General features: G+C 46.4%; 1 protein-coding gene across 1 annotated transcript in view; it reads right to left on the reverse strand.

Moving 5' to 3' along the window:
• RSRC2 (arginine and serine rich coiled-coil 2) overlaps positions 1-24,885 on the reverse strand; it is a 238,343-nt gene that overhangs the window by 7,120 nt on the left and 206,338 nt on the right. Inside the window, exon 8 of the mRNA XM_069214956.1 lies at positions 23,167-23,393. Within this exon, the coding sequence (XP_069071057.1) occupies positions 23,167-23,393 (227 nt within the window). The remainder of the gene's footprint in view (positions 1-23,166; positions 23,394-24,885) is intronic.

Consider the following 24,885-nt stretch of genomic DNA (forward strand, 5'->3'; position numbering starts at 1 on the left):
GGGTACCCCTTAGAGGTAAGATAGTGGCAAAAAGAGATAATACTAATGCTCTATTTTGTGGTAGTGTGGTCGAGCAGTAGGCTTATCAAAGGAGTAGTGTTAAACATTTGTTGTACACACACCCAGGCAATAAATGAGGAACACACACTCAGAGACAATTCCAGGCCAATAGGTTTTTGTATAGAAAAATATCTTTTCTTAGTTTATTTTAAGAACCACAGGTTCAAATTCTACATATATCTCATTTGAAAGGTATTGCAGGTAAGTACTTTAGGAACTTTGAATAATCACAATAGCATATATACTTTTTACATAAAACACATATAGCTATTTTAAAAGTGGACACAGTGCAATTTTCACAGTTCCATGGGGAGGTAAGTTATTGTTAGTTCTTGCAGGTAAGTAAACCACCTACGGGGTTCAAATTGGGGTCCAAGGTAGCCCACCGTTGGGGGTTCAGAGCAACCCCAAAGTCACCACACCAGCAGCTCAGGGCCGGTCAGGTGCAGAGTTCAAAGTGGTGCCCAAAACATAGGCTTCAATGGAGAAGGGGGTGCCCCGGTTCCAGTCTGCCAGCAGGTAAGTACCCGCGTCTTTGGAGGGCAGACCGGGGAGGTTTTGTAGGGCACCGGGGGGGACACAAGTCCACACCGAAAGTACACCCTCAGCAGTGCGGGGGCGACCGGGTGCAGTGTGCAAACAAGCGTCGGGTTTGTAATAGGAATCAATGGGGGACCAAGGGGTCTCTTCAGCGGTGCAGGCAGGCAAGGGGGGGGCTCCTCGGGGTAGCCACCACCTGGGCAAGGGAGAGGGCCTCCTGGGGGTCACTCCTGCACTGGAGTTCCGATCCTTCCGGTCCTGGGGGCTGCGGGTGCAGGGTCTTTTCCATGCGTCGGGATCTTAGAGTCAGGCAGTCGCGGTCAGGGGGAGCCTCGGGATTCCCTCTGCAGGCGTCGCTGTGGAGGCTCAGCGGGGACAACTTTGGTTACTCACAGTCTTGGAGTCGCCTGGGCTCCAAGACTGTAGCCCCTCCCTGTAGCGTCATTTCTTCACCAGTCGAGTCGGGGTCGCCGGGTGCAGTGTTGCAAGTCTCACGCTTCTGGCGGGAATTGCAGGGGTCTTTAAAGTTGCTCCTCTGGAAACAAAGTTGCAGTCTTTGTTGAACAGGGCCGCTGTTCTCAGGAGTTTCTTGGTCCTTTTAGAGCAGGGCAGCCCTCTGAGGATTCAGAGGTCGCTGGTCCTGGGGAAAGCGTCGCTGGAGCAGTTTTCTTCCGAAGGGGGGAGACAGGCCGGTAGAGCTGGGGCCAAGGCAGTTGGTGTCTCAGTCTTCTCTGCAGGGTTTTTCAGCTCAGCAGTCCTCTTCTTCTTAGGTTGCAGGAATCTGATTTCCTAGGTTCAGGGGAGCCCCTAAATACAGAATTTAGGGGTGTGTTTAGGTCAGGGAGGGAAGTAGCCAATGGCTACTAGCCCTGAGGGTGGCTACACCCTCTTTGTGCCTCCTCCCAAGGGGAGGGGGTCACATTGCTATCCCTATTGGGGAGATCCGCCATCTGCAAGATGGAGGATTCCAAAAAGTCAGAGTCACATCAGCTCAGGTTGCCCTAGGGGCTGTCCTGACTGGCCAGTGACTCCTCCTTGTTTTTCTCATTATCTCCTCCGGCCTTGCCGCCAAAAGTGGGGCAGTGGCCGGAGGGGGCGGGCAACTCCACTAGCTGGAATGCCCTGTGGTGCTGGAACAAAGGGGGTGAGCCTTTGAGGCTCACTGCCAGGTGTTACAGCTCCTGCCTGGGGGAGGTGATAGCATCTCCACCCAGTGCAGGCTTTGTTACTAGCCACAGTGACAAAGGCACTCTCCCCATGTGGCCAGCAACATGTCTCGAGTGTGGCAGGCTGCTTAAACCAGTCAGCCTACACGGGTAGTTGGTTAAGGTTTCAAGGGGCACCTCTAAGGTGCCCTCTGGGGTGTATTTTACAATAAAATGTACACTGGCATCAGTGTGCATTTATTGTGCTGAGAAGTTTGATACCAAACTTCCCAGTTTTCAGTGTAGCCATTATGGTGCTGTGGAGTTCGTGTTTGACAGACTCCCAGACCATGTACTCTTATGGCTACCCTGCACTTACAATGTCTAAGGTTTGGCTTAGACACTGTAGGGGCACAGTGCTCATGCACTTATGCCCTCACCTATGGTATAGTGCACCCTGCCTTAGGGCTGTAAGGCCTGCTAGAGGGATGACTTAACTATACTTCATAGGCAGTGTGAGTTTGGCATGGCACCCTGAGGGGAGTGCCATGTCGACTTAGTCGTTTTCTACCCACTAGCAAACACAAGCTAGCAAGCAGTGTGTCTGTGCTGAGTGAGGGGTCCCCAGGGTGGCATAACATATGCTTCAGCCCTTAGAGACCTTCCCTGGCATCAGGGCCCTTGGTACCAGGGGTACCAGTTACAAGGGACTTACCTGGATGCCAGTGTGTGCCAATTGTGAAAACAAAAGTACAGGTTAGGGAAAGAACACTGGTGCTGGGGCCTGGTTAGCAGGCCTCAGTTCACTTTCAATTCAAAACATAGCATCAGCAAATGCAAAAAGTCAGGGGGTAACCATGCCAAGGAGGCATTTCCTTACAATTATGATGGGCTGTACAATGTAATTGTGAAAGAACACCTATTAAGTAATTGTTTCAATGATAAACTGCATCAGCATCTGGTAGACCTAGGACCAATTTCTCCACAAGAATTGGGAAAGAAGGCGGACCATTGGGTCAAGACTAGGGTGACCAAGACTTCCACAGGGGGTGACCAAAAGAAAGGGGTCACAAAGCCTCTCCAGGGGAAGAGTGTTGAGACATCCAAAAACAAAAATAGTAAAGAGTCTTCTTCAGGCCCCCAAAAACCTGCACAGGAGGGTGGGCCCAGAGCCTCTTCACAAAACAATTTTGGGTACAAGGGTAAAAACTTTGATCCCAAAAAGGCCTGGTGTCGTAGCTGTAATCAGCCTGGACACCAAACTGGAGACAAGGCCTGTCCCAAGAAAAGTACCACTTCCAACTCCACTCCAGCTAACACTGGAATGGCTAGTCTCCAAGTGGGATCAACAGTGTGCCCAGAGCAAATCAGGTGTCACACTGAAGCTACATTAGTCTCTGAGGGTGGGGTGGATTTAGCCACACTGGCTGCCTGGCCTCCTAACTTGCAAAAATACAGGCAGCAGCTCTTAATTAATGGGACAAGTGTAGAAGGCCTGAGGGATAGAGGTGCCAGTGTCACCATGGTGACAGAGAAGGAAAATGTCACTTACCCAGTGTACATCTGTTCGTGGCATTAGTCGCTGCAGATTCACATGCTGTGCATAGTCTCGGAGTGTTACAAGTTGTTTTTCTTCAAAGAAGTCTTTGAGTCACGAGACTGAGGGACTCCTCCTACTTTGGTTCCATTGCGCATGGGCGTCGACTCCATCTTAGATTATTTTCCCCGCAGAGGGTGAGGTAGGAGTTGTGTATGCTAGTAATAGTGCCCATGCAATGGAATGAATAAGTATGTACAAAATGAAGGTTAAAGTAATATATTTACAAATGTACAAATGTTGAGGATTACTTTCAAACGGCTATAGGCTCCCGGGGAGGCGGGTGGGCGCATGTGAATCTGCAGCGACTAATGCCACGAACAGATGTACACTGGGTAAGTGACATTTTCCGTTCGGTGGCATGTGTAGCTGCAGATACACATGCTGTGCATAGACTAGTAAGCAGTTATCTCCCCAAAAGCGGTGGTTCAGCCTGTAGGAGTGGAAGTGGTTTGAAATAAAGTTCTTAGTACGGCTTGACCTACTGTGGCCTGTTGTGCAGATAACACATCTACACAGTAGTGTTTAGTAAATGTATGAGGCGTAGACCATGTTGCTGCCTTACATATTTCGTTCATTGGAATATTTCCTAGAAAGGCCATAGTAGCACCTTTCTTTCTGGTTGAGTGTGCCTTTGGTGTAATAGGCAGTTCTCTCTTTGCTTTAAGATAGCAGGTTTGGATGCACCTTACTATCCATCTGGCAATACCTTGTTTTGAAATTGGATTTCCTGTATGAGGTTTTTGGAAGGCAATAAATAGTTGTTTTGTCTTCCTAATTTCTTTTGTCCCGTCAATGTAGTACTTTAGCGCTCTCTTGATGTCTAATGTATGTAGTGCTCTTTCAGCTATTGAATCTGGCTGTGGGAAGAACACTGGTAATTCCACTGTTTGGTTTAAGTGGAACGGTGAGATAACCTTTGGTAAGAATTTTGGATTTGTTCTTAGAACGACCTTATTTTTGTGTATTTGAATAAATGGTTCTTGTATGGTAAACGCCTGTATTTCACTTACTCTTCTTAGAGATGTAATGGCAATGAGAAATGCAACTTTCCACGTTAAGTATTGTATTTCACAAGAATGCATGGGTTCGAAAGGTGGACCCATGAGCCTTGTTAAGACAATGTTGAGGTTCCATGAAGGGACAGGTGGTGTCCTTGGTGGTAAAATTCTCTTTAGGCCCTCCATAAACGCTTTAATGACAGGTATTCTAAATAGGGAAGTTGAATGAGTAATCTGCAGGTAAGCAGATATTGCTGCAAGATGTATTTTTATGGAAGAGAAAGCTAGATTTGATTTCTGTAAATGTAGTAAATATCCTACTACATCTTTCGGAGATGCATGCAATGGTTGAATTTGATTATTATGACAGTAACAAACAAATCTTTTCCATTTACTTGCATAGCAGTGTCTAGTGGAAGGTTTTCTAGCTTGTTTTATGACCTCCATACACTCTTGAGTGAGGCCTAAGTGTCCAAATTCTAGGATTTCAGGAGCCAAATTGCTAGATTCAGCGATGCAGGGTTTGGATGCCTGATCTGTTGTTTGTGTTGTGTTAACAGATCTGGCCTGTTGGGTAGTTTGATATGAGGCACTACTGACAGGTCTAGTAGTGTCGTATACCAAGGTTGTCTTGCCCATGTTGGTGCTATTAGTATGAGTTTGAGTTTGTTTTGACTCAATCTGTTTACTAGATATGGAAGGAGAGGGAGAGGGGGAAAAGCGTACGCAAATATCCCTGACCAATTCATCCATAGAGCATTGCCTTGGGATTGCCGGTGTGGGTACCTGGATGCGAAGTTTTGGCATTTTGCATTTTCTTTTGTTGCAAATAGATCTATTTGAGGTGTTCCCCAAATTTGGAAGTAAGTGTTCAGGATTTGGGGGCGAATTTCCCATTCGTGGACCTGTTGGTGATCCCGGGAGAGATTGTCTGCTAGCTGGTTCTGGATCCCTGGAATAAATTGTGCCATTAGGCGAATGTGGTTGTGAATTGCCTAATGCCATATTTTTTGTGTTAGGAGACACAACTGTGTCGAGTGTCCCCCCCCCCCTGTTTGTTTAAATAATACATTGTTGTCATGTTGTCTGTTTTGACAAGAATGTATTTGTGGGTTATCATGGGTTGGAATGCTTTCAATGCTAGAAATACTGCTAACAGTTCTAGGTGATTTATATGAAACTTTCATTGATGTACGTCCCATTGTCCTTGGATGCTGTGTTGATTGAGGTGTGCTCCCCACCCTGTCATGGAAGCATCTGTTGTTATCACTTATTGTGGCACTGTGTCTTGGAAAGGCCGCCCTTTGTTTAAATTTGTACTGTTCCACCATAGAAGCGAGATGTATGTTTGGCGGTCTATCAACACCAGATCTAGAAGTTGACCCTGTGCATGTGACCATTGTGATGCTAGGCACTGTTGTAAGGGCCGCATGTGCAATCTTGCGTTTGGGACAATGGCTATGCATGAGGACATCATGCCTAGGAGTTTTAATACCATCTTTGCATGTATCTTTTGTGTTGGATACATGGCTTGTATCACCTTGTAAAAAGTTTGAACTCTTTGTGGACTTGGAGTGGCTATCCCTTCTGTTATGTTGATTGTTGCTCCTAAGTATTGCTGTGTTTGACACGGCAAAAGGTGTGACTTTGCATAGTTGATGGAGAAACCCAGCTTGTAAAGGGTTTGTATAACATAATCTGTGTGGTGTGCACACTTTGTTAGCAAGTTGGTCTTGATTAACCAATCGTCTAGGTACGGGAACACGTGTATTTGCTGCCTCCTGATATGTGCAGCTACTACTGCTAGACATTTTGTAAAGACTCTTGGCGCTGTTGTTATTCCGAATGGCAACACTTTGAATTGGTAATGTATTCCTTTGAATACGAACCTTAGGTATTTCCTGTGCGAGGGATGTATCGGTATATGGAAATACGCGTCCTTTAGATCTAACGTTGTCATGTAGTCTTGCTGTTTCAGCAGTGGTATAACGTCTTGTAACGTGACCATGTGAAAGTGGTCTGATTTGATGTAGGTGTTTAGTGTTCTGAGATCTAATATTGGTCTCAGAGTTTTGTTCTTCTTTGGTATTAGAAAGTACAGTGAGTAAACTCCTGTGTTTTTTTGTGGACTTGGTACTAATTCTATTGCGTCTTTTTGCAGTAATGCTTGAACTTCTAGTCCTAGAAGGTCTATATGCTGTTTTGACATATTGTGTGTTTTCGGTGGGACGTTTGGAGGGAGTTGGAGAAATTCTATGCAATAACCATGTTGGATAATTGCTAAGAACCAAGTGTCTGTTGTTATTTCCTCCCAAGATTTGTAGAACTGGCTTAGTCTTCCCCCCACTGGTGTTGTGTGAAGGGGTTGTGTGACCTGTGAGTCACTGTTTATTTTGAGGGGTTTTGGGACCTTGAAATTTTCCCCGGTTTCTTGGGAATTGGCCCCCTCTGTATTGGCCCCGAAAGCCTCCCCTTTGATATTGTCCCTGGTAGGTAGGTGGTCTTGTTTGTGAGGTGCTGGCTTCTGTGGCTTGACCTCGAAACCCCCCTCTGAAAGTTGTTTTGCGAAATGTGCCAAATGTGCCTCTGCCCTGCGGGGAATAGAGTGCGCCCATGGCTTTGGCTGTGTCGGTGTCCTACTTTAATTTTTCAATTGCAGTGTCCACTTCCGGCCCAAACAATTGCTGTTCATTAAACGGCATATTGAGCACTGCCTGTTATATCTCAGGTTTGAAGCCAGATGTGCGCAGCCATGCGTGCCTCCTTATCGTCACAGCAGTATTTATTGTTCTTGCAGCTGTATCTGCTGCATCCATAGAAGAACGTATCTGGTTGTTGGAGATATTTTGTCCCTCTTCAACCACTTGTTGCGCTCGTTTGTGGAATTCTTTGGGAAGGTGCTCAATGAAATGCTGCATCTCGTCCCAATGGGCCCTGTCGTATCGCGCTAGTAGTGCTTGCGAGTTGGCGATGCGCCACTGATTTGCAGCTTGTGCTGCAACCCTTTTCCCAGCTGCATCAAACTTGTGGCTCTCCTTGTCCGGAGGTGGCGCGTCGCCTGATGTATGCGAGTTGGCTCTTTTACGAGCTGCTCCTACGACTACTGAATCTGGTGTCAGTTGTGATGTAATAAAAGCAGGGTCTGTGGGCGGTGCCTTGTATTTTTTCTCCACCCTTGGAGTTATTGCTCTGCTTTTAACTGGCTCCTTAAAAATCTGTTTAGCGTGCCTTAACATTCCCGGGAGCATAGGAAGGCTTTGATAATGGCTATGGGTGGAGGACAGGGTGTTAAAGAGGAAGTCATCCTCGATAGGCTCCGAATGTAGCGATACATTATGAAATTCGGCTGCCCTAGCTACCACCTGTGCATATGCTGTACTGTCCTCAGGTGGTGAGGGTTTAGTTGGGTACGACTCTGGGCTATTGTCCGATACTGGAGCGTCATAGAGGTCCCATGCATCCTGATCATCTTGGCTCATGGTGGTCTGAGCTGGTGATTGTGGTGGAGTCTGTGCCGGTGATACATGAGTTGACGGTGGTGGAGTTACCTTCTTTACCACCTTTGCTTGTGGTTGCTTGTCTTGTTGCTGGAAGTCAAGTTTCCTTTTCCTTCTGATTGGGGGAAGAGTGCTGATCTTCCCTGTACCCTTTTGGATAAAGATCCGCTTTTGCGTGTGATCTACTTCTGTTGTTTGTAATTCCTCCTCAAATCTGTGTCTTTTTAGTTGGGAGGACAGTGCTTGTTCCTCTGAGTAGGAACTGGTTTTCGGTTCGGTTGCCGGGTGTTTTGGCACCAAAACCGTGTCTTTAGTTTTTTTCGGCTCCGACGAGATCTTTCTTTTTTTCGGTGTCGTGCCCTCTCGGTGCCGACCATCTTCGGTGCCGCTGTCTCTGTGCCGAGCAGCTTCGGTGCCGCTGTCTCTGTGTCGAGCAGCTTCGGTGCCTCTATCTCGGTGTCGACCCTTTTCTGCACCACTATCTCGGTCCCGAGATTGCTGCTTGCCTGTGTCTCGACCGGAGTCGGACGACTTCGGCACCAGCTCGCCCTTTTTCGGTGCCGATGGACGGTCACCTACTTTATGGGTTAAGACATGGCCTGTTGGCAGTGGCGTCCCCTGGGCTTTGTCTGTTTTTTCGTGTGATCTTTGTTTCGACGTCTTACTCACGGTTGGTTGCTCTTCGACGTCGAATTCTTCGGAATCCGACTCGTGGATGGAGAAAGTTTCTTCTTCCTCCTCCTCCTCCTCGGACCTTTGTTGTCCTGTCGGCGTGGACGTCATCTGCAACCTCCTGGCTCTTCGGTCTCTGGGCGTTTTTCTCGACCGAAACGCGTGACAGGCCTCACACGTCTCCTCCTTGTGCTCGGGGGACAGGCACAAGTTACAGACCAAATGTTGGTCCGTATAAGGGTATTTATTGTGGCATTTAGGACAGAATCGGAACGGGGTCCGTTCCATCAGTCTCGATGTTGCACGCGGTCGGGCCGACCAGGCCCCGACGGGGGATCGAAAATACCCCGAAGGGCTACCGGAGCTCTTCAAGATTCGGTGTCGATTCTAATCTAACCCGATACCGAACGAAACGATACCGACGTATTTTTCCGAGATTCTGACTAACTTTACGACCCGAAACACGGAGCGAAAAGGAACACGTCCGAACCCGATGGCGGAAAAAAAACAATCTAAGATGGAGTCGACGCCCACGCGCAATGGAACCAAAGTAGGAGGAGTCCCTCGGTCTCGTGACTCGAAAAGACTTCTTCGAAGAAAAACAACTTGTAACACTCCGAGACTATGCACAGCATGTGTATCTGCAGCTACACATGCCACCCAACACTGGTTTCCCCTGATCAATACCTGGCTGGACAAACTTATCCAGTCGCCAATGTGGACAATCAAACTAAAGTACATCCCATGGCTATGGTAACTTTAGAGTGGGGCGGGGTCAATGGCCTGAAACAGGTGGTGGTCTCCTCAAATATCCCAGTAGACTGTTTGCTTGGAAATGACCTGGAATCCTCAGCATGGGCTGAGGTAGAACTGAAAACCCATGCAGCCATGCTGGCTATCCCTGAACTGGTGTGTGTCAAGACAAGGGCACAGTGCAAGGCTCAGGGTGAAAAAGTAGAGCTTGAGTCTGGAAAAAGGGCCCAGCCTACCAAGAGGAAAGGAAAGAGAACTGGGAAACCAGCTGCAACACAACAACAAAAAGAGAACCTCTTCCCAGGAAGAAGTTCTGCCCTCTGAGGGAACTGAGCCTATGGAGTTGGAACCTTATCAGGTTGAGCTCTTAGGCCCAGGGGGACCCTCAAGGGAGCAGTTGTGTAAGGGGCAAGAAACCTGTCCCTCTCTTGAAGGCCTTAGGCAGCAAGCTGCTGAAGAGTCCAATGGCAAGAAAACTGGAACACATAGGGTCTATTGGGAAGATGGGCTCCTGTACACTGAGGCAAGAGATCCCAAACCTGGTGCCACTAGGAGAGTGGTAGTGCCTCAGGAGTTCAGAGAGTTCATACTAACCTTAGCCCATGATATTCCTCTTGCTGGGCATTTGGGACAAACCAAGACGTGGGAGAGACTAGTCAACCACTTCTACTGGCCCAACATGTCCCAGAAAGTCAAGGAGTTTTGTGTCTCCTGTACCACCTGTCAAGCCAGTGGTAAGACAGGTGGACATCCAAAGGCCCCCCTCATTCCACTTCCAGTGGTGGGGGTCCCCTTTCAAAGAGTGGTTGTGGACATAGTGGGTCCACTTGAACCTCCCACAGTCTCAGGGAACATGTACATACTAGTAGTAGTGGATCATGCTACTAGATACCCTGAAGCTATTCCCCTTAGCTTGACTACTGCCCCTGCAGTAGCCAAGGCCCTCATTGGTATCTTTACCAGAGTGGGGTTCCCTAAGGAGGTGGTGCCTGACAGAGGTACCAACTTTATGTCAGCATACCTGAAACACATGTGGAATGAGTGTGGAGTGACTTATAAATTCACTACACCCTATCATCCACAAACTAATGGCCTTGTTGAGAGATTCAACAAGACATTAAAAGGCATGATCATGGGGCTCCCAGAAAAACTCAAAAGGAGATGGGATGTCCTCTTGCCATGTCTGCTTTTCGCTTACAGAGAGGTGCCTCAGAAAGGAGTAGGGTTCTCACCCTTTGAACTTCTGTTTGGCCACCCTGGTCAGACACACCTGTGTACCCATGATGTGGACACAGGAGACAGCATGCCTGTCAAAAACAAAATATTCAGACAGTCTGACCAAGTTAAGGAAAGCATCAAAGTGGAAGTCCACAAGATGCTGGAATTGGGAGTAATTGAGCACTCTGACAGCCCCTGGGCTAGTCCAGTGGTCTTAGTCCCCAAACCTCACACCCAGGATGGAAAGAGAGAAATGAGGTTTTGTGTGGACTACAGAGGACTTAATTCTGTCACCAAGACAGATGCCCATCCCATTCCTAGAGCTGATGAGCTGATAGACAAATTAGGTGCTGCCAAATTCTTAAGTACCTTTGACTTAACAGCAGGGTACTGGCAAATCAAAATGGCACCTGGAGCAAAAGGAAAAGACAGCATTCTCCACACCTGATGGGCATTATCAGTTCACTGTTATGCCCTTTGGTTTAAAGAATGCCCCTGCCACCTTCCAAAGGTTGGTGAATCAAGTCCTTGCTGGCTTGGAGTCCTTTAGTGCAGCTTATCTTGATGATATTGCTGTCTTTAGCTCCAGCTGGCAGGATCACCTGGTCCACCTGAAGAAGGTTTTGAAGGCTCTGCAATCAGCAGGCCTCTCTATCAAGGAATCCAAATGCCAGATAGGGCAGGGAACTGTGGTTTACTTGGGACACCTTGTAGGTGGAGGCCAACTTCAGCCACTCCAACCCAAGATCCAGACTATTCTGGACTGGGTAGCTCAAAAAACCCAGACTCAAGTCAGGGCATTCCTTGGCTTGACTGGGTACTATAGGAGGTTTGTGAAGGGATATGGATCCATTGTGACAGCCCTCACAGAACTCACCTCCAAGAAAATGCCCAAGAAGGTAAACTGGACTGTAGAATGCCAACAGGCCTTTGACACCCTGAAAGAAGCTATGTGCACAGCACCAGTTCTAAAAGCTCCAGATTACTCCAAGCAGTTCATTGTGCAGACAGATGCCTCTGAACATGGGATAGGGGCAGTTTTGTCCCAAACAAATGATGATGGCCTTGACCAGCCTGTTGCTTTCATTAGCAGGAGGTTACTCCCCAGGGAGCAGCGTTGGAGTGCCATTGAGAGGGAGGCCTTTGCTGTGGTTTGGTCCCTGAAGAAGCTGAGACCATACCTCTTTGGTACTCACTTTGTAGTTCAAACTGACCACAGACCTCTCAGATGGCTGATGTAAATGAAAGGTGAAAATCCAAAACTGTTGAGGTGGTCCATCTCCCTACAGGGAATGGACTTTATAGTGGAACACAGACCTGGGACTGCCCATGCCAATGCAGATGGCCTTTCCATGTTCTTCCACTTAGAAAATGAAGACTCTCTTGGGAAAGGTTAGTCTCATCCTCTTTCGATTGGAGGGGGAGGGGGGGTTGTGTAAGGAAATGCCTCCTTGGCATGGTTACCCCCTGACTTTTTGCCTTTGCTGATGCTATGTTTTGATTTGAAAGTGTGCTGAGGCCTGCTAACCAGGCCCCAGCACCAGTGTTCTTTCCCTAACCTGTACTTTTGTTTTACACAATTGGCACACCCTGGCATCCAGGTAAGTCCCTTGTAACTGGTACCCCTGGTACCAAGGGCCCTGATGCCAGGGAAGGTCTCTAAGGGCTGCAGCATATCTTATGCCACCCTGGGGACCCCTCACTCAGCACAGACACACTGCTTGCCAGCTTGTGTGTGCTGGTGAGAACAAAACGAGTAAGTCGACATGGCACTCCCATCAGGGTGCCATGCCAACCTCACACTGCATATGCAGTATAAGTAAGTCACCCCTCTAGCAGGCCTTACAGCCCTAAGGCAGGGTGCACTATACCATAGGTGAGGGCACCAGTGCATGAGCACTGTGCCCCTACAGTGTCTAAGCAAAACCTTAGACATTGTAAGTGCAGGGTAGCCATAAGAGTATATGGTCTGGGAGTCTGTCAAACACGAACTCCACAGCACCATAATGGCTACACTGAAAACTGGGAAGTTTGGTATCAAACTTCTCAGCACAATAAATGCACTCTGATGCCAGTGTACATTTTATTGTGAAATACACCCCAGAAGGCACCTTAGAGGTGCCCTCTGAAACCTTAACCAACTACCCGTGTAGGCTGACTGGTTTTAGCAGCCTGCCACACTCGAGACATGTTGCTGGCCCCATGGGGAGAGTGCCTTTGTCACTCTGTGGCCAGTAACAAAGCCTGCACTGGGTGGAGATGCTATCACCTCCCCCAGGCAGGAGCTGTAACACCTGGCGGTGAGCCTCAAAGGCTCACCCCCTTTGTTCCAGCACCACAGGGCACTCCAGCTAGTGGAGTTGCCCGCCCCCTCCGGCCACGGCCCCACTTTTGGCGGCAAGGCCGGAGGAATTAATGAGAAAAACAAGGAGTCACTGGCCAGTCAGGACAGCCCCTAAGGTGTCCTGAGCTGAAGTGACTAACTTTTAGAAATCCTCCATCTTGCAGATGGAGGATTCCCCCAATAGGGATAGGATTGTGACCCCCTCCCCTTGGGAGGAGGCACAAAGAGGGTGTACCCACCCTCAGGGCTAGTAGCCATTGGCTTCTAACACCCCAGACCTAAACACGCCCTTAAATTTAGTATTTAAGGGCTCCCCTGAACCTAAGAATTGAGATTCCTGCAACTTACAGAAGAAGAGGACTTCTGAGCTGAAAAACCCCTGCAGAAGAAGAAAGAAGACACCAACTGCTTTGGCCCTAGTCCTACCGGCCTGTCTCCTGCCTTCAGAAGAAAACTGCTCCAGCGACGCTTTCCCCAGGACCAGCGACCTCTGAATCCTCAGAGGACTGCCCTGCTTCCAAGAGAGCAAGAAACTCCCGAGAACAGCGGCTCTGTTCAACAAAGACTGCAACTTTGTATCCAGAGGAGCAGATTTAAAGACCCCTGCAATCCCCGCAAGAAGCGTGAGACTTGCAACACTGCACCTGGTGACCCCGACTCGACTGGTGGAGAACCAACACCTCAGGGAGGACCCTCCGGCGACTCCGAGACCGTGAGTAACCAAAGTTGTCCCCCCTGAGCCCCCACAGCGACGCCTGCAGAGGGAATTCCGAGGCTCCCCCTGACCGCAACTGCCTGACTCTGAAATCCCAACGCCTGGAAAAGACCCTGCACCCGCAGCCCCCAGGACCTGAAGGATCGGAACTCCAGTGCAGGAGTGACCCCCAGGAGGCCCTCTCCCTTGTCCAGGTGGTGGCTACCCCGAGGAGCCCCCCCCCTTGCCTGCCTGCACCGCTGAAGAAACCCCTTGATCTCCCATTGGAAACCGGACGCTTGTTTGCACACTGCACCCCGCCGCCCCCGCGCTGCTGAGGGTGTACTTTTTGTGTGGACTTGTGTCCCCCCCGGTGCCCTACAAACCCCCCCTCGTCTGCCCTCCGAAGAAGCGGGTACTTACCTGCTGACAGACTGGAACCGGGGCACCCCCTTCTCTCCATTGAAGCCTATGCGTTTTGGGCACCACTTTGAACTCTGCACCTGACCGTCCCTGAGCTGCTGGTGTGGTGACTTTGGGGTTGCTCTGAACCCCCAACGGTGGGCTACCTTGGACCCCAATCTGAACCCCGTAGGTGGTTTACTTACCTGCAAAAACTAACATTACTTCACCTCCCCCAGGAACTGTGAAAATTGCACTGTGTCCACTTTTAAAACAGCTAAATGTGTTTTATGTAAAAAGTATATATGCTATTGTGATTATTCAAAGTTCCTAAAGTACTTACCTGCAATACCTTTCAAATGAGATATTACATGTAGAATTTGAACCTGTGGTTCTTAAAATAAACTAAGAAAATATATTTTTCTATAACAAAAACCTATTGGCTTAGAATTGTCTTGGTGTGTGTTCCTCATTTATTGCCTGTGTGTATGTACAACAAATGCTTAACACTACTCCTTTGATAAGCATACTGCTCGACCACACTACCACAAAATAGAGCATTAGTATTATCTCTTTTTGACACTATCTTACCTCTAAGGGGAACCCTTGGACTCTGTGCATACTATTCCTTACTTTGAAATAGTGCATACAGAGCCAACTTCCTACAGGAGGTGGGTGGGCGCATGTAAATCTACAACACTGGATGCTATAAACAGATCCTTACAGGGTAAGTAAAATTTTCCCATTCTTAGCAGGTGTTCCGGTCGATACACATGTTCTGCATAGACTTTAAAGTAGTACTTCTTCATAAGTGGTGGCTAGTGAGTGATGACATTATGTCCTAAGGGTCGTTTGGCTGACCATTGCTTGCTGTCTATAAGTAGATCTACACAATGTTTAGTAAATGTGTGAGGGCTGATCAAGACATCACCTAGCCTTACAAACGTCCACTATAGGGATGTTACCCAAGAAGACCTTGGCTGCAGCCCTCTTTCTGGTAGAATGGGCTCGAGGTGTTTCCAGGAGAGCTGTTTTTTCCTTGTGCTAGCAAGTTTGCATACGCTTACCTATCCACCTACCAATTCAATCCAATACATACCAATTGATAAGGACTGTCCTTTGCGAGGTTTTGCAAAAGGATATTGTACTATCAATGTAGTACATTAGAGTACATTTTATGTCTAGAGTATGTAGGGCTCTCTCTGCTTGAGTCTGCAACCTTCCAGGAATGTAATGGCTCAAATGGGGAAGCCATGAGCCTGGTGAGTACAACATTATGATTTCAGAGTGTGGCACTAATATGTGGGTGTGTGAAGTTTGTTGCATCTTACTTACCACTTGTGGAAGGAGAGGGTGAAAAGCATAAGCAAATATCCATGACCAGTCGATCCATACAATATTGCCAATGGAACAAGGGTGTGAGTACATGGAGGCTAAGTTTGGGCAATTTGTGTTCTCGGGGTGGCAAATGGATCTACATGAGGAGTACCCCCCAGTGGTTGAAATACTACAGTAAAAAATTGTCAGTGGAGTTCCCACTTATGGACTTGTTGATGCGTCTGTCAGAAAAGAAATTCTCCACTCCCAGTAAATTTTCTGACCGTCCTCGCTACAATGTTGGTTTCTCTGGACATGGGCTGGGGGCGTCGGTGCAGAGTGTTGGGCATGCATGCTTCAGGAGTGATGCTGGATTCTCTTTAAAGATGGTTTCTTCTTTGTTTACACAGAGCCCCTGTCCACTGGAGTTTCTTGGTCCATTGGGTTGCAGGGAAGTCCCCGGAGTAGGGAGAGGTCGCTGGTCCTGCTGGATACGTCGCTGTTACAGGTTCTTTGAATGTGAAGACAGGCAGGTAGGGCTGGGACCAAAGCAGCTGTTGTCTCTGTCTTCTCTGCGGGGTTTTCAGGTCAGCAGTCCTTCTTGTTAGGTCGTCAGGAATCTGATTTCCTGGGTTCAGGGTCACGCCTAAATAATAGATTTAGGGGTGTGTTTAGGGCTGGAGGGCAGTAGCTAATGGCTACTGTCCCCGAGGGTGTAGCCACCTCCTTTTGGGGAGGGGGGCACATCCCTAATCCTATTGGGCTAAATCCTCCAAAGCAAGATGGAGGATTTTCTAAGGAGGGTGTCACATCAGCTCTGGTCATCTTAGGGGTGGACCTGGCTGAGGGGGTGACTCCTCCTTGTTTTTCTCATTATCTCCCCGGACTTGCCGCCAAAAGTGGGGGCTGTGCCCGGGCATCTCCACTAGCAGGAGTGCCCTGGGGCATTGTAACACGAAGCCTAAGCCTGAGCCTTTGAGGCTCACTGCTAGGTGTTACAGTTCTGGCAGGGGGGAGGTGTGAAGCACCTCCACCCAGTGCAGGCTTTGTTTCTGGCCTCAGAGAGCACAAAGGCTCTCACCCCAGGGGGTCAGAAACTCACCTCTCAGTGGCAGGCTGGCGCAGACCAGTCAGTCCTGCACTGAAGGATTGGGTAAAATACAGGGGGCATCTCTAAGATGCCCTCTGTGTGCATTTTTCATTAAATCCAACACTGGCATCAGTGTGGGTTTATTATTCTGAGAAGTTTGATACCAAAGTTCCCAGTATTCAGTGTAGCCATTATGGAGCTGTCAAGTTCGTTTTTGACAAACTCCCAGACCATATACTTAATATGGCCACACTGTACTTACAATGTTTAAAAATGGACTTCAACACTGTAAGGGCATATTGCTCATGCAGCTATGCCCTCGCCTGTGGTATAGTGCACCCTGCCTTAAGGCTTTAAGGCCTGCTAGAGGGGTGACTTATCTATGCCACAGGCAGTATTCTGTGTGCATGGCATTCTGAGGGGAATGACATGTCAACTTTGCCTTTTTCTCCCCACCAACCCCACAGAGAAGAGAAGCAGACAACAACTGTATCGGCCCCAGCCCTACCAGACAGTCTCCTGCTTCAAAAAGCTGAAAAAGAAAAGTGACGCATTCCACAGGTCTAGCGACTCCTGAAAAATCTCCAGAGGACTGCCTGCATCATGGAGGATCAAGAAACTCCTGTGGACAGCAGCCCTTTCCAAAAGAAAAGAAGAAGAAACTGCTTCTAAAGGACTCCAACCTCACTCCAGAAGCGAGAGTCCTAACCACTCTGCACCTGACGCCCAGGCCAGAGTCCAGGTGGCCCAACCGACCAGAGAGGACCCCCAGGCGACGGAGACCAAGAGCCCACCCTGAGTTGACTGCTCCACCCCTCCACAACGACACCTGCAGAGGGAATCCCAAGGACCGCCATGATCGCGACTGCACTGGACAAAGATAACCAACGGCAAAGGACCCACTGCACCCACAGCCCCAAGGCCTTGGAGAAATCAACAACCAGTGCAGCAACGATCAGGTGGCCCTCTTCCCTGTCCGACCAGTGGTGTGCCCGAGGCCCCCCCCGCACACCCTCCCCCATGACCTCGCCCGCAGCACCGGAGTGACCCCCAGGGTCCCCTCATAGAATTTCATTGGAAGCCCGACATCCTATTTGCATCCTTCACCAGGACGCACCAGTGCCGCTGAGGGTGTGGGATTGGTGCCTACTTGGGGCCCCTCCAGTGCTCCTCTAATCCCCCCTGGTCTGCCCTCCGAGCCGCGGGTACTTACCTGCTGGTAGACCGAATTCAGAGTACCCAGTCTCTATAGGAGCCCACGTTAAAAATGCTCAACTTTGACCTCTGCACCTGGCCGGGCCCGTGTTGCTGGTGGTGGGTGTTTGGGGTTAACTTGAACTCCCAACGGTCGACTACCTATAACCTGGAGACTGAAACTGTAAGTCATGTACTTACCTCTAAAACTGAACTTTATTTTCTTCCCCCAGGAACTGTTCTGAAAATGCATTGTGTCCACTTTTAAAATAGATACTCTGTTTTCTTAAAAACTGTTTACTTGACTAAAGTGAAACAAAGTTACATTGATGCCTATGCTAAGTACTTACCTAAAACAGTATTTTCTTCTAAAATGAGTCTTGTGGTTCTAGCAATAAAGTAACAAAAAAAAATGTTTCTATATAAAAACCTATTGGTCTGGAGTTAAGTCATTGAGTATGTGTTTCATCTACTGCCTGTGCGTGTACATCAAATGCTTAACACTACCCTTTGATAAGCCTAACTGCTCGACCACACTACCACAAATAGAGCATTAGTGTTATCTTTTACTGCCTCTGTCAAGCCTCTTGGGGAACCCCAGGACTCTGTGCACACTATATTTCATTTTGATATAGTATATACAGAGCCAAATTCCTACACCAGCCACCCTGCTGGAGAAGGTGTTCACACCTTCCTCTGAAGCAGGCATTTGTTATGGCTTCTGAGAGCACGGGTTCGGACCTCCACTGGGTCAGAAACTTGTCTGCAGTGGCAGGCTGGTCGATATCAGTCAGCCGGCACACTAGAAGACTAGTAGGGCTTCAGGGGGCACCTCTAGGGGGCCCTCTGGGTGCCTGTCATAGTAAATTCAATACTGGCATCAGTATTGAATATTAAGATGAGTTGTTTGATACCAAACTCGATAGGTTTGACTGAGGCTATTATGTAGCTGGGTAATTCGTAAGAAATGACAAGTGCCCAGCCCATACCTTAAAATGGCTCCCCTGTTTACTTGTTGTAAGACGTATTCAAACTAGACATCGCAGGGACATTTCTGCCTCACATCAAATATAATGCACCCTGCTTTAGGGCTATAAGGCCTGCTGTAGGGGGGATGTACATACATTAGATGCAGTGACTTGGGCATGGCACACAGTGAGTGTGCCATGTTGTGAGTTCACACATGGACTGCACCATGTCACACAGCCTTCAATGGCAGTCTTCATGCAATTTGTATGAGGGTCTCTCCTGGTGGCATAATGCATGCTGCAGCCCTTAGTGACCCTTTTTAGTACCCATGCCCTCAGTGCCAGGGGTACCGTTTACTAGGGACCTACAGGGACGCTAAGGTGTGTGCCAACTGTACACAATTAGGTTAGTTTACCTTGTTATAGGGATAGGGCACTGACGACCTGGTTAGCAGGGACCCAGTGCACCTTCAGTCGAAAAACCTCCATACCAGTGACAAAAAGTGAGGGTGACATTGTCAAAAAGGGTACAGAACTTAAATATCATACTCGTACTACAAAACAGCACTGAGGAGTTTAAGGGAACTCACCATTCCCAAGTCTCATACCCCAACTGCATTGAGCTCCCTGACAATAACCCTAAAAACATTGATCAAGCCATGATCTCAGTTAGTTTTGACAAATCCTGTGGGTTCATTAGATTAACTTTTGATAGGTGCTCTCTTGGTGCACCTCTGAAGCAATTGCCAGAATGAAGAACTTTCATAAAATGGAACTCACATTAAGGAGCACTGCAGGCTTATGATCGATGCTCTATTCAGGATCTGCTTAGGTCAATGCCACCAAGATGAGGAAAGGTTTTGTAATTGTGCACTTCCACATCAAACCACTAAAAAGATTTCAAACAGCAAAAATGCATCACTGATGTAGTCTATCTTCCCTGTGCCGAAATATTAACCTAACCCTGGATAAATTATCTGCCCAGAGTCCTCACATCACACTTCGTGTTTCCACTCTACAATGTACAGAGGTGCATCAAATCGAGGAGAAGCAGTATGGGAAGCCCATTGCCACATCCATAAAGAACCCCCTCTATCCGAAACACAGGCTAGGAGAACTCAACACCTTGAATCCAGAAGCAATTTAACAGGCTCTCAGGTGCCCCACACTGAAGAGCAAGGAGGAAAGCAGGCAACAACTTGTCCCTCCGCTAGGGACGCCCACAGAAGCCTTTATGTATTATGGACTACATCATCGATCTGGGCGCTTTACAATTTGCTAAAAGGAAAATATTACTTACCTTGTAACCATCTGTAGCTTGAAGTGCTGTAGATTTATCTGCTCTGCATACTTCTTGCATCTAACTTGAGACATAGATGTTTGCAAGCTGTTTTTCTTCAAAGTCGTATTTTGCTGTCTTATGACTTAAAACAGTGTACTCGGACAAAAACTCCACCTCAGAATGTTTTTCTCAGTGTGTGAGTAATGTAAGTGTAGTGCAGTAAAGTACAAGAACAAATATGTATTGTGCCTTGTGACTAATTAATTCTAAATATCAAGTTAAGTACTATTTGCTATTATTAGCATGTACTGCTACAGATACACCAGCTCTGTATTTAAGGTAGATATACTAAGCAGTGGCTAGTGAGCATATTATGTCAAAGTTTGGGATAAAGTCTTACCCCTGTTTGCCCAACCAAAGCCTATTACACAGAGCAGTGCTTGGTACACGTGTAGCGTTAACTGTATAGCAGCTCCACAGATGTCTTCTATCAGAATGTTTCCTAAGGCGGCGCTTATTTTCTATTGAATGTGCTTTTGGCATTGCATGCAGGGTGTGCTTAGTTTTAGCGCAGAATGTCAATATGCACTTAATCCATCTGCAGGGCTCGAAAAATCCACTCAACCACTCGCACTGGTGAGCCTTATTGGATCAGGTCGAGATGTTTTAATACTTACTCGTCCCTTCTGGCGAGTTTACACTGAACAGGTGTTCTGTACAGTTGAAAAGTGGAGGGGCAATAAAAGATGGCTTTAAACCTTTTTCTTCTGTCAAATTTGCTTTGTGTTCACAGAGAGAGTTCAAAAGTCAGTTTTTCTTACAATTAATTTTCCTTCTGACAGCAGAGTTCCAGGACTTTGTAAGGTGAACTGTGTGACCTGCTGCTTGGAATGTAAAATAAAAGGATATAGGGTTTTAGATTTTTCCTAACACACAACATTTAAATGACTAAGTCAACTGTCCAGACATTTCAAAATATATTTCAGTAGTTCTGGAAGCCCTTTTTATATTTCTGTGTGATGAAAAAATATTTTAATAGGATAAAAACAAATTAGAATACTTTACATGTTGGATATGTTTTCTGAAACCCAATTATCACAGATTGTTAATACACAAAGTTTTATCACTACAGTTGCAGGTTAGTGGACATTTCTTGGAAAGTTACTGTGTGTAGATGACAATAGGTTACCACATCATGGTTTAGTAATATATTTATTAAAATTGAAGGACATATTTATACTTTTTGATGCAAAACTGCACTAACGCAGTTTTGAATCAAAAAGTTTAGCACCGGCTTGCACCATCCTGAGCGCCAGGCGGGTGCCATATTTATGGAATGGCGCAAGCCGGTGCAAAGAGTGGGCTAGCGTAAAAAAAAAAAAAAAACTAGCCGGGTGGTGGTGGAGGTATGCACCAAAAAATGACATCATTTTCAATGTAGAACCATCCATATCACATGACTCTTGTCTTAGACAAGTCATGCCCACCACCCCAATGGCCAGCACAGGGGACCAGTGTCTCCTGGGCATGGCCACGGCACCCTGTGCCATGCAGGGGTCCCCAAGGTGGGCCCCGAAGGCACTTTAATAATAATAAAAAAATACTTACCTCTACTTATCCTACTTACCTGGGTGTCCCTCTGGTGTGGGTGTTCCTGGGGCTTGAGGGCACCTGTGGACCCATTCCATGGTGTTTAACCATGAAAATGGGTCCACAGGTCCCCTAACGCCTGGTCTGACCCACACATCAAATAATGGTGAAAGAAAGCTTTGCACCATTATTTAGCTCCTCATCCCACCTGTGCGTCATTTTAGCATGGGGGATAAATATGGGGTTATAGGGTTAGCACAATTTTTTTTTAGATGGGAACGCCTACCTTGCATCTCATTGACACAAGTAGGTTCTCGCATCTAAAAAAAATAGTGCAAACGCCAATATTCTGACGTTAGACATGTCTAACGGCAAAATATAAATATGGAGTTCGTTTTGCGCCAAATTTGCGTAAAGAAAAATTTCACAAATGGAGGATTAATATACCCGAGTGATGGCAATGTTGTTAGTAAACTAAAAAGTCCTATGTTATGTGGGCTAGACCTCATGGGTATGTGGGCTAGATTCTTGTGATGCATGCAGCAAACTTTGGTCTACTTAATCAAACAAAAGAGTTTTTTTTTTTACTGCAGAAATGCGAAGCTCCCATATTTGAAGGGGCAATAATATGTGAGAATTGAGAAAAAACTACTTTCCATGACAAATTATGTCACAAGAGTACAGATACTTGAAAGAAGGCTTCATAAATGTGCCTCATAAGTGTTGTTAATACCACATTAAGATCCCGGGCTGGTAAAGTTAATTGAGAAAAAACTGTGAAGCCCTTTCATGAAGACTTACCACAGGTGTCTTGACAAGGACATGACTAAACTATTCCCCCATATAAGCTGCTACTGAATAACATAAGCAGATCGAAGTGTACATCAACCTTGCCTTTAGAAGGTGCAGCAGTTAAATTATATCCTGCACTAATGTTCCAAGTCTAAGTGTGACGATCTGAGGTGGAGTCTATGTCCTGGTGCATTGCATGTTAAATAACAAAATTAAAAAGGTTGTATCTTGAGAGCAAAGACTTTTTTGAAGTAACATGGAGAGCAGCAAATGCGACAAACCTGATTAAACTATGACAAGTGTGCATCAACAAAATTTACAGTTACAAAGTCAAGTAGAAATGTAGACAGGTTAAAAAAATACATGCAGACCACTGAAAATGCATTATAGCAATATTGATGTTGACAGAACTCTCCAGTCAATGATAGGGTTTTTGGGTGGAGGGTATTGAGGTGTGTGGAAGGGGTGGAGGAGGGGAATCTCAGTATTTTATGTATAATACGCAATGAAGAGATTAGTTAAGCTGTAATGCTAAAGTGAAGAACTAGACTGCATGTTTACAGAGTACTTTACTGCCGGATAATTCTTTCATTCATCTTAAAAAGAGACAGAGGTATTAAAGGGCACTCAGCATTCCTCCAATCGTAGTGGCCTGTAGGTATGTGACAACATGCAACTCTGTATAAAATATTAAGAAGTACATTTGTGCTTTTTGGGCTGCATTTCAATAATTTCAGACAAATCTTGTGATGTGGTTTTAATTTAGCACACTCAATTACTTGGATCCCAATACTTTTTGGTGATCTGTGCTGTAGTTGCGAGTGTCAATTGATAATGTACATGTGTTACAATTAATAGGTGCACATCATAAATGGAACTGTGTATTTCAGCATTTAAGCACCTACAAGTAAGCAAACAGCCATGTAATTCTCAATAGCTATTTTGAATAAATGTTAATGCTAAGGCAAAAACTGCTTTCCTACACCACTGAAAACATAGAAGTTCCTTACCCCTTCTTTTTTGCCTTGCCAAAGCATTTTCCGCTTCTTTTCTTGCTCAGCAAACCTCATTGGATTCACTGCTGCAGGGTTATAATAACTGGGTACTGCTATTCCAGTCTCTGCCAATGCCTTTGCTTGAAGTGCGGCCATTTGGGCTGCCATTGCTATTTGAGGAGTAACTTGGGTTCCAGAGGCCAGAAGTGCAGCAACATTGAGAACAGACCCTCCTCCCGCAACTAATACAAAAAAAAAAAAAAAAAAAGGGCACATGAAAACATACCATTATGTGAGAAAATATACATTTTTTAAACTGTGGTATAAAATTAGCTCACATATATTGGGGTCAATATAGTAGGATTCTGTATACCAACATTCAAAGGCGAACCAGAGATACAAACTTTTTTTTTTTTTTTAAAGGTGCAGGAGACAGTGCTTTAACAGTCTGCTACAAACTAAGGTGTACAACTGATTGTAAACTACAATCAAAACACAAATGCTCTGAAGCACACAGAACTCTATTCATTATTAACAGTGTTCCAAAGGACCCGTCCATGCGTTTTCTTTACTGTCAGCACTTAAAGTGTTGTTGATAATCTTGATTGAATGATGCAAGTGTTTGAAAACACCTGGCAGCAAACACATGTTTAGTCTATACAAAGACTTTTTCAAGGCTGCAATATTAAGAAAATACATTGCGCAATTCTTACATTATCTAAAGTAAGAATCTAAAGTATAAATTCAATCATAATGTATGTCCACAAAAACCAGAGTAAAAAAGCAAAGGTCCTTAGATACAACACACAGCCACAATCAAGTGAAACCAAGTGAGATAGTAAGAAGGAGTGAGCACAAAGTAATGAAAAAAACAGTACCCTGCGAATGGTTTAAGTATGCAGCTCATGCATGTGTCTGATCGATATCTATCCATTGCTCTGTCGATAAACCAATAATTAAAGACCAAACACCCAGAGAGAATCCTAAAATGGTAAAGTGCATCTGTTGACAAGCCCAATACAGGGAGTGCAGAATTATTAGGCAAGTTGTATTTTTGAGGATTAATTTTATTATTGAACAACAACCATGTTCTCAATGAACCCAAAAAACTCATTAATAGCAAAGCTGAATATTTTTGGAAGTAGTTTTTAGTTTGTTTTTAGTTTTAGCTATGTTAGGGGGATATCTGTGTGTGCAGGTGACTATTACTGTGCATAATTATTAGGCAACTTAACAAAAAACAAATATATACTGTAAGGAAATGCCTCCTTGGCATGGTTGCCCCCTGACTTTTTGCCTTTGCTGATGCTATGTTTACAATTGAAAGTGTGCTGAGGCCTGCTAACCAGGCCCCAGCACCAGTGTTCTTTCCCTAACCTGTACTTTTGTATCCACAATTGGCAGACCCTGGCATCCAGATAAGTCCCTTGTAACTGGTACTTCTAGTACCAAGGGCCCTGATGCCAAGGAAGGTCTCTAAGGGCTGCAGCATGTCTTATGCCACCCTGGAGACCTCTCACTCAGCACAGACACACTGCTTGCCAGCTTGTGTGTGCTAGTGAGGACAAAACGAGTAAGTCGACATGGCACTCCCCTCAGGGTGCCATGCCAGCCTCTCACTGCCTATGCAAGTATAGGTCAGTCACCCCTCTAGCAGGCCTTACAGCCCTAAGGCAGGGTGCACTATACCATAGGTGAGGGTACCAGTGCATGAGCATGGTACCCCTACAGTGT

The sequence above is a fragment of the Pleurodeles waltl genome, chromosome 11 (genome assembly GCF_031143425.1).
Source record: "Pleurodeles waltl isolate 20211129_DDA chromosome 11, aPleWal1.hap1.20221129, whole genome shotgun sequence".
Classification (NCBI taxonomy): domain Eukaryota; kingdom Metazoa; phylum Chordata; class Amphibia; order Caudata; family Salamandridae; genus Pleurodeles; species Pleurodeles waltl.